Below are 10,803 nucleotides of genomic sequence, written 5' to 3'. Positions count from 1 at the left end.
CGTAATATATTTTTACTAATTTAAGAGACATATTCACATGGTTAATATATTTAGAATTTTGAGGATTATTTTAATACATAACTAATTTTTAAGACCACTTTAGAACGTAACTTGAAAATTACTTTTTTATAAGTTCAAAACGCATTCTTAAAATATTACTACAAACATTAGACTAACTTATTTAAATGGTATTTGAAAAGTTTATTTTATTTACAAAAATAAAAAATATAAACAATAAANTATAATTTTTACAAGTATTATTTAAACAATAAAATCTTATTATTGTTAAAATATGGGGATTCTAAGTAAATTTTAGTTTTATGCTTTCTAAAGATTAGAATTACAAAAATCTAAAAATTAAATATTCTAATTTTTGTATATATATTCTAAATATTTTTTCAAATATTTTTAAAAAATAAAATCAAAATCAAATATACTTAAGTTCTTCAAGTGATTAGCTTATTTATAAACTTAAATAATAAATACAAAAGTCGCCTTCTGTTGTAACTTTTTTTTTTTAAATTATATTTTAAAATCTTTTAAAACATATTTTTGTCAACCTTGGGGACCATTTCATTTCATTAGCTTACTACTCGGGAACTCATTCTTCCTCTCGTCAGCATTCCGTTCGTCCACTGGTCACGGTCGTCGCTTTCTCTCTCCGTTTGTGAAAGGCGAGTTCGACGCTGACTCTGGCTGGGTTCGCCACACCTCTCTTTGCTCTCTCTTTCTCTGTTTCTTCTTTGTTATCTCTCAGTCCGTTGCTTCTCCCTCTTACTCTCCGTTCGATCTCCTTCGTTTCTTTTCAGCCTCATCCATGGGAGACTACAGCAATGATCCTCTCATGCGCAACCAAAACGCCGCCGTTCAGGCCCGCACCAAAGCCCAGAACCGCGCCAACGTCCTTCAGCTCAAGCTGGTAAACTCTTCCATCAAGATTTACCTTCGTCACACATAATAACTCCATTATTTCTTTGCCCTAATTTTCTATGTTGAAGACCTTTCTAGAGATAATAAAATTTGTTTCCTCAATGCCCTAGATTTCAACATGTGACTAAGTCTATATATACGATTTCTCGGTTGCAGAAATTTTGTTTGTACCGTTTTTAAGTTTTAACTATTTCTTTATTGAGCAGATTGGACAGAGTCACCCAACTGGTCTCACAGCGAATCTATTGAAGCTTTTTGAGCCTAGGCCTCCTTTAGAGTATAAGCCTCCTCCGGAGAAAAGAAAATGCCCACCATTAACTGGTGCTTAATCTTTCTTTGGTAGCATGTGTTTGATATTTATGCGATAGTTTTTTATTTTACTTTATTTTATTTTTCACAAGGGATGGCGCAATTTGTGAGTAAGTTTGCAGAGCCTGCCGATCCGGAATATGCTCCTCCTAAACCAGTAGTCGAGACTCCTGTAATGTTCTGTTCTATTGAACTAATGAATTCTGATCAATATTATTGTGTTGTACATAATTTCATGTTCTTGGGTGGTTGTTGCACCTGGTATGTATGGACGGTTTTATGCAATGAGTTTCTGTTTAGTTTTCTTTTATTACTGGTGTGTTTGAAGTTGATTTCTGTTTTGTGTTAGGTTGCCTTGCCAAGAAGTGTTGTCTAATGCTCGAGACAATCTCTTCTGTTACTATTATTTTGTAACTAATCTGTATCCTGAGTCTTGTTTAATCAATTAATCCACTATCTGGTCATGATCTACAAGTTTTTCAATTTAGGTTACGCAATGCATTTTGCAAGACTTTGAAATATGCTTGTTAGATATATAGTTATTCTTGTGTCTTTACCTAAGAATTTAAGGATTTGGAATAAGTGGTTTTATGAATCATGAGATGATATTATCTTCTATGACCAAATGTCTAGAGTTCAATCCTTATTATCCCAAAAGATTGAATTTCAGCATAAGGCAAAAATGGGCCTATGCTGATTCACCCTTTAAATTCAAAAGAGGCTCTTGCGTGAGAGGGCGTATTAAACATATAACTATTCATGTGCTTTGTCCTCTTCTAGTTGTAGCAAATTGGTGTCTTGCATGGTGATGTTCCAAAACAGCATTTGCTTGCATCATAAATGTTAGGAACAAAAATTAGCAAAGCTTGAAGCCTTGAATACTGCAACAACTTAATAACAAAGCATACCCTATCAATTTCTGTCTTGGCATGCTTCTTTAGTTCATATTTATATATAAACAAGTGACTGATGATTTTTATAATGTTTAGTGGTTTGACATTATATAATGCATACTTATTGAATATCCATTGTTTTTGTTTATAGAATTTGAATTTCCAAATTGGAGATTTCAAGTCGTAGAATACTTTAAATGTCATTATATATTTTCCAGAGCGTAATGTGTGATAGGTACTTGCTTGATTTTGATGAACTCAGGTGCAAAGAAGAGAAAGGATACACAAGCTAAGACTAGAGAAAGGAGCAGCAAAGGCTGCTGAGGAGCTTGAGAAATGTGATGATTTATACACTGTCTTGACTATGTTAATTTTTGATTTGTATTCTTTGAACATTGCTCTTATATCCGCTTCTTTGTAGATGATCCACACAACGACCCAAATGTATCAGGAGATCCATACAAAACTTTGTTCGTGGCCAGACTTGTAAGTTATATTTTCCAGTCTAGTATCCTTGTGGAAATTTTTGCTTAGCCATAATCGCCATATCTCACTAGCTCTCTCTTCTAACAGAGTTATGAGACCACTGAGAGCAGAATCAAAAGGGAGTTTGAGTCATATGGTGCAATCAAACGGGTAGGTATTTTTCAGCATCCCCAAAGGGATTTGGTAAGAGTAGCAAATGTTTTGGATTCTCAATTTATTTTTCTTTCTCTTTTTTTTTTCTTGTTTTATATCTTCTGTTTGACAATTTTGTATGTTATGAACTTTGAAAAATCTAATTTTAGATTCACAATTTCTATATGCAAGTATATATTATTGAATTCCTAATTAACTTTGAGTAGGATATCTTTCACAAACGTTTTCTCTCTTTTGAAGAAGCTACTTCTTGCAATTAAAGTTGTCTTGTGAGTTTTGGCTATTTGTGTATTGAATTTAATCAGTTATACATTATTTTTAGCCTATTATGCCCATGTCCAAATTTCAAGCCTTCAGTGGTATAAATATGCATCTATCTGACTTAATTTGTCATTGCTGAGGTACTTTGGAACGATAACGACATTCGGCCAAAGTTTTGTTGAACCCTTTTTTCTTTCTTTCTTTTTCTTTCTATTTACTATTATTTTTTTTTTGGTGGTTTCCTTAGTTCTTTTCTACTTGGCCCCCCTGTTAATATATGTGGATAGGTATCTTCTTAGTTCCTGATGCTTGGGGGTATATAGAAATTACTTTAGCAGCAACTAAGTATCATCCTTGGTAAGGGTTGGTCATTGTCTTCTGCAAATGGTAAACTATTTTAAAACTCCAACCAACTTCATTTCAAGAACTTCGTCCTGCTTTCCTGCACTGTATTTTAGTTGAGCAGAGCAATGATGCAAATTTGAGCCTTTGGCCTTGTTTTCAAGCTTGAAAAGGAGACTGACAACTTCTGTTCTTTCCCTGCACTGGGTAAAAATATGTCGGGAGTATTGTAATCTCTTCCTCTTTTGCTTAAGCTCTTAGCCTATTTTTGATGTTGCTAAAACTTTCTTTTTGGCTTTAAAGGCAATGAAAACCAAATCAGCTGTTGAGAAGATGTCATGGTATTTTCTATATTACCCACAGTTGTTTTATTTTATCAATTTTAAAATAAATATCCCTGGTAAGGCGATGCTAGTCAACTACTTGTTAATTGGCCCCCCAAAAGATCAGTTTATCTGCAACTATTCCTGGTGGTGATGCATCTTGCGATGGGAGCTTTGTGATTCAAAGGTGAGCACGGCTAATTAGGCAATGTGCCAGTCTGCCGTGCCATTTAGGATTATAACGTTAGTCTTTCATTTAGTTGTAATTTAATTAATTTGTAGGTGAGGGAGCATCATTTTACTATTTTCTTTAGATCTGAATGCCAGAAAGCTGTCTTACTGTTTTTCTTCTTTTCGGTTTCTTGCGATTTAGGTTCGATTGGTTACTGACACTGTGACAAATAAGCCCAGGGGTTATGCATTCATTGAATACCTTCACACAAGAGACATGAAAGGTTCATACTGGTTATATGCTATTGATATGTCATTATTGTTGATATTATATTTCATTGACACTGTTAATTATACAGCTGCTTATAAACAAGCTGATGGTCGAAAAATTGAGGGCAGAAGGGTGCTTGTGGATGTTGAACGTGGGAGGACTGTTCCCAATTGGCGACCTCGCCGTCTGGGTGGTGGGCTTGGCACTACTAGAATGGGGGTTGAAGTTAATCAACATGACTCTGGACGGTAAATGGTCTAATAAGACAGCATTCATTGTTTATTTTTTCACCTCTTTGGGCTTCTTTAAGTGTCTGATATAGAATATCAACCAGTGTAAGGTGTTTCAACTTTTCTTAGTTATAAATTTAGCGGGTATTGTATTTGATAGAAACTGTGCAGTTGCCACTATGAAAATCCTCCCCTGGCCACACATTGGAATTCTATGATTTTCTAGCGTGGAATTTTTGTCTTTCTTCACATGGTTACATATCTGAATAGACTTCCAAGTAAAATTTCTATCTGATAGTACCCATAATTAGCCATTCCTCCTCAAGAAGTATAAGTCGACTCTTTAGTCTTTTCCTGAAATTAAAAGATTTAAGCAACTCAAGAAATTTGCTGTAGTTAATATTTTTTGCTGATTTTTGTATTGCCATACTTGATAAGTAACACTATTTTGAACTTGTGAAAACCCGAGATTTCAAATAATCTTACTTGGCCTGTCTTTTTTTTAATGTCACTTTTTATATATCCCTGTTGAAGTGAAACCCTAATATAAACTTTATTTGTTCAGGGATCAGCTGCAGTCAGGACCTTCTCGTTCTGAAGAACCTAGAGTGCGTGAGGATCGACATGGTGATCGGTAAGAGTTTCAGTAGTGTTTTGCTATGTTTCTGCTTTATTCCTATCCTTTTGTTTTTGGCATTTGATAAATTACTGCTGATCACACATTATCTTTTTGGTAAGGCAAGGATGCTGTTGTTTCTTGGCATATACTTTAAAAATTCTTGTTCAAAATTTTTATACCCCATTTAAATTAACTGCAAGTCTGCTACTTGCTGATGTTTAGGGACAGAGAAAAGTCGCGTGAAAGAGGTAAGGACAGAGATAGAGAACAGGAGCGGTCGCGTGAACACTCTAGCGATAGGGGAAGGGATCGTGATTATAGAGATGATAGGCACAACAAAGACCGGGATAGGCATAGGGACAGAGATAGGGAGAGAGATCGAGATCGTGGGCGTGATCGAGATAGAGGACGGGATCGAGATCGTGGTCGGGATCGTGATAGAGATAGAGATAGAGATCGCGACCGGGGTCGTGAGCATGATCGTCATCGTGACAGGGATAGGGATTACGAAGTTGGGGAAACTGATAGGGGACAGTCACATGACAAGGAAACAGACTATGATCATGAATTGAAACATGATGTAGATCGTCATGGTGAAAGAGATCGTGACTACGAACCTGAGGATGATCGTGGGTGGTCCAATCAATCTGCACACGGACATAGGCATGCAGATCCTGACCATAATCCTGATTCCTATGACCACTACGAGCATCATCAAAGACGCGGGCATTATGATGATGGGGATGATCGCGGTAACCATTACAGTCGATATCCTGATCATGATAGGATGGAAGATGACTATCCCACTGAGAGGGCAACATCTGAACCCCGTGAAAGGGAGAGAAATCGTGATATGGACCGTGAATACCATCGATCAGTGAGGTCCCATTCTAGGGAGTATGATTACTAGGAATTTGAGCGTCATGCATCACAGCTTTGCTGGTAATATTCATTGCTTTCAGCTCAGTGGCCCTGTTAGCTAGTTATAGTTACTTGGTGTCCATCTGGTTGCCCTGGTTGACTTCTTTGCAACTATTGATGGATTCAAGCTTGGAATGATTTAAACACATCAGAAGAACATGTGCTGCTTTTTTCCATATGTATTTTGTTAATTTTCTTGTCTTAGATTGAAAGCTTTACAACTGCTGCCTTGATTTCCAAGTGTCTTGTTGAAGTGGACTTCAAAATATTAGTACTTGTTACTTTTATTTTTGTTCAGACATTTTAAGAAAGCCTAGTTTTATTTCAGTTTTTGTGGGAACAGTTGTTTGAAATTTTTATTTTGACACTTGTCTGTAGACATGCTTATTGCTATATTCAGTTAACTGCATCAATTTGCTAATGTATGGAACCTAAGGGCTAAGATGTTGCTTAAATTATGTTGTCAATTATCAGAGACGATAATGACTAACGATAGTTTTGTAAAGTTTTTAACCGGTTTAACTTAAAAAAGCAATATTAAAGCTACCAATTAATGTATGGTTTGGGGCAATTGGCAGTCTGTTTTGTCTATCTTGATTTTAGTTCCCAAACATGAGTAATGACCGGTGCAAAGTTTAATCCCGTAGTTCAAATCACAAAATAACTCAAACATATAGTTTAATTTTTGGTGAAAATTCAAATACAGTTGATTTCATTTGAAGTTGATAGACAAGAGTTATGAAATGGTTTTTAACTATAAACTTTACATTAATTGCACGAGTTTTCGCATTATTTTAATGAATATTACTGATTTGAAAAAGGAAGATACACAATTTTGATGCTTTGAAAATTAATGCAAAATAGTTGGAGATAGTCACTTTCATCAACTATTGAAAAAATGGTAAAAGCCAATATAGTAAACTGAAGAATGCAAAACTAAAGAAAAATTGAGAAAATAATAGGTTGAAATTAAGTCAAAATCCTTATATAAAAAAATGATATTAATAAACCAAGTTATGAAAAATATATTGCTAACCCTAACCTTAACCCTAACCCTAAATGCTAATCCTAACCTTAACCCTAATTAAAATCCTAACTCAAACCCTAACTCTAACACTAACCCTAACTCTAACTCTAACCCTAAATGCTAATTCTAACTCTAAATGGTAACTCTAATCCTAATCCTAACCTTACCCCTAAATGTTAACCCTAACCCTAACCCTAAATGCTAACCCTAACCCTAACCTTAACCCTAGCCTTAACACTAACCCTAACCCTAACCCTAAAAGCTTACTGGAGAGCGCCAGTTTATGTGTGCTGGACGCTTGCTGGTGAACTTGAATGGTGAGCATGGAGTTGGAATCTTGCTCCTCCAGGGCTCCATATCTTTGCCTCAGCTTCCCCTGTTACAAACCAAAGAAGGTGCATCAAAGTTTGAAGTTCATAATCTCATGCAAACCCTTCTTTTAATGCCATGAAGTTCATTTGATTAACTTTGCTACTTCATGCTTTATATGCTCTCATATTCTCATGAATTCACTACACTTTTGATGCATGAGTTCATGCAAAGATATTGAATGTAAATGCTTGCTTATTATCTAAGAAATGCATAAAATTAAGCTCTAAACTAACTAAAATGGCTTGTAAAACTAGTCAAGATGCCCAAGCATCATAACACCAAACTTAAATCTTGCTTGGTCCCAAGCAAGTGATAAAACACAAGAAAAGAAATGAAAGCACAAAGAAGTATAAGTCCTTATTGAGAAAACTTTCTGATGGTTTCAGTGGCTAAGAGAAAGGGGGTTGAATCTTAGCCCCCTTTTTTGCTTGATTGCACTTGCTGACTTGTTGGACCAATTATGGAAACTTTTAGTCTTTTTATCTCATCATTGCACACGAGACTTTTTCTTTTGTCTCGTCCTTAGCCACGAGACTTTTCTTTTTGTCTCGTCACTTGGCACGAGATAATTTTGGATTTTGCTCCTGTGAAGTAGAAACAGAAATGGAGTAGAAAGGAGAAGAAGATTACACCAGATATATCCTAGTTCAGCTGCTAAGTGCAGTGCAGCCTACATCCAGTCTCCATCACAAACATGATGGAATTTCATTATAATCAATCTGATTACAACTTGTAAAGTGCTAACCCAACTTACAAGGGGATTCCCACAGAATCATGAAACACAACACAGAAACATTGAAGGAGAAGAGAAATCTGTTAGCTCAGGTAGCTCTGAGAACTTTGTGCCTTGCACTCTCAAATTTTTTCCTTGCTCCAAATAGTGGCTGTTCTCTCTTTTTAAAGAAGAGAGAAGCCTCCACACTTGAAGCCAACACCCAAACCAACTTCTTCCTCCTTCAAGAAACAGAACCGGTTCGGCCACATAGAGAGAGAAGAGATAAACATGCTAAACCCAACATGCAATTACCTCTAGTCCTTTCTTAATCACCACTCTTCATCAATCCGAGCTCTCCATCCTTGGCTTGCTCTCCAAGATGGATTTCTGGTCCTTGATGCTTCATGATGATGATGACTTCATCTGCTTCAATCTCTGTCTTAACTATCACTTCGCCACTCTAGCTACTTTCTGTGGTGGTTGAGCAGAATCAAAGACAAGCCATGCTTCAAGAATCTCCTTGGCTGGCCGAATCTTCATCCTCCTTTTTGAGCACGAAGAGCTCGAGATTACCTCACCAAATCTAACCACATTTGGTGAAAATCTCAGCCACTACATACCTTTCTTTTTCTTTTTTGTGCCATCAACTCGATGGTCTTTATGCATGCAACTTCTTCTTTTTCTTTGTTGATGAGCATAGCGTCCATAGCTTCATGGACAAGGACCGAAGGAGAAACAAGAAAGAGATGAGAGAGAATAAACAACTTAGAAGAAAAGCAATTCAATGTGATAAACCACTTTGTTGGTAAAAGTTGCTTTTACTTCCCTAGCTTAGAGTGGCATGGAGTCATTATGGCCATCAATCAATTCAGCTGAACTTTTCTCTCTCATATTTCCCATGCATTAATTAACAATGTAATAGATTTTGAAATCCATCACATGGTTAAAAGCTTGGATCCATTGGAAGCATTTTGCTTTCATTTTATCTTGGTTTCAGACCAAGTTTGGAAGCATTCATCAACAATAAGATTTGGGCTTTGTAGTATTAAAATTAAAACTGGCCCAACTAGTTAACATTTGCTTTCTTGATGGATTTTGTTTCGGATCAAGCAGGGAACTTTCATCAAAATTAACCATGGGCTTGGTTGTAGCAATATTGAGCTTGGCCCATCAATATAAAAATTCAGCCACTCAATATAAAACATGCAGCAAGGCTGATTATTGGGCTTAAACCAGAAACTCATTTATCGACCCAACATAAAATCTGCACAACAAAATTATTAATTAAGTAAATATGAATTAAGATCAAATTAATAATTTTGTAATTAAATATTTTAATAATGTTTGTTCATCATCAAAATTAAGTAAGAGTTTTCCAAACTCATCACTTTCAATCCTGGTTCATGGGGTTTAGCATGCATAATCTCTTTAGTGGTTCTTCTTAATCTTTCTGGCCTTTAGGATACAACATCTTCTTGGATATTGACTTTCATTTCCTTCTATAAGACTCATTATTATGTGATCCTTGGTTGAATTCTTGTTTTCTTTTTCTTTTGATAGAAGCTTATTACTTTATTTAAGGCTAAGTGCTCTGTGTTAAGGCAATTCTTTATGATAAGCTTTCAGTCAACACTCCCAAACCAGTTGGTTCAAGGTGCTAGGTGTTGAGGCACCCTTTAGGACATACTTGCTCAAGCCTCTCCTTAACACATGCACACCACAGGCATATGGCTTGCATTTACTCTTTAGACATTGGTGTCCAGCACCTCTTTGGGTTACTTAATGCTTTGTCACAAAGCAGCTCTTAATTGTGGACTTTCAGTTGATAATCCCAGGTTAGTTAACCAAAGTTACCGGGTGATAAAGCACCCCTTAGAACTTAGTCATCCAAGCTTATCTTTGTACAAAAACATCATGGACATGTATCGAAAGTTTCAAGCTATTGGTGCCTAGCCTTATTGGTTGCTTTCTTTTGTTTCTTTCGTTTTCATTTTCTTTCTTTTACTTCTTTCTTTTACAAGGATCTTCTTATTCACATAGTCTCATAGAATGCCCATCAAGCTCATACCTAAAAAATCATTATATCCTTCAACCTTATTCATGAACCAACTAATCAATCAATCATATACCACCACATCCTAGGACTTTATTCATCCTTCACAAGGTTGGACTTCACTCTTTTCTTTTTATAACATTTCTTTTTTATTGAAACTTGGAAATCAAGCATACAATCAAGTCATGGTGCAATGACACAAGTGCAAGGCTAATAAGCAAAGTAAACATGAAAGGAAACACAATGCAAAGGGTTCATGAATATGAAGTCAAAATAATACTAAGCACAAGGTTCCAGTTGCATTTTCATTCAACAATTAAACTAGAGACAATTAAGCAACAATACAACCTTTTAGTGCTCCTTTGCTTTGTTCTTCATCATCATTATTGGCCTTTCGTATCCTTCTTTTGTCCCTCCGGATGATGGTGCATAGTTCTTCCAAAGAGTGAGGTGATTGCCTGCAAGGACTCGGAAGTTGCTTGTTTCCAAGCACTTTGAAAGATAGTTATCGTGCATTTATGCTTGCGAATTTCATGAACTAAAATTTGGTGCCCGAGCACCAAACTTAGTTCATTGCTTACTTCTATATGCAACAATTATATGCATGAATAATCATGTTCCTGAGTTCTAAAAAAAATCCAAAGACTATAGAGCTGAAAAGTAAACAAGTGCAAAGTTAATTAGCTTCTGTGATTGTTTGGAGTTAGTGATTAGTCATGCTATTGGA

At 35.9% G+C, this 10,803-nt stretch overlaps 1 protein-coding gene across 2 annotated transcripts; it reads left to right on the top strand.

The window, feature by feature from the left end:
* Positions 1–563: 563 nt before the first annotated feature.
* LOC107457603 (U1 small nuclear ribonucleoprotein 70 kDa) lies at positions 564–6,331 on the top strand. Of its 2 annotated transcripts, none has more exons than XM_016093605.3 (11): positions 564–700; positions 810–919; positions 1,137–1,251; positions 1,332–1,411; positions 2,395–2,470; positions 2,554–2,618; positions 2,706–2,768; positions 4,071–4,152; positions 4,228–4,387; positions 4,935–5,003; positions 5,211–6,331. In XM_016093605.3, exons 2-11 carry the CDS (start codon positions 818–820, stop codon positions 5,896–5,898), a joined length of 1,500 nt encoding a protein of 499 aa, XP_015949091.1. In that variant the 5' UTR covers positions 564–700; positions 810–817; the 3' UTR covers positions 5,899–6,331. The 2 variants fall into 2 exon arrangements, with proteins under 2 accessions (XP_015949091.1, XP_015955291.1); XM_016099805.3 differs by having other exon boundaries at positions 573–674.
* The last annotated feature ends 4,472 nt before the right edge of the window (positions 6,332–10,803 follow it).

The sequence above is a fragment of the Arachis duranensis genome, chromosome 1 (genome assembly GCF_000817695.3).
Source record: "Arachis duranensis cultivar V14167 chromosome 1, aradu.V14167.gnm2.J7QH, whole genome shotgun sequence".
Taxonomy (NCBI): domain Eukaryota; kingdom Viridiplantae; phylum Streptophyta; class Magnoliopsida; order Fabales; family Fabaceae; genus Arachis; species Arachis duranensis.
Note: the sequence above shows the minus strand (reverse complement) of the source record. Positions and strands in the feature narration are given on the sequence as shown.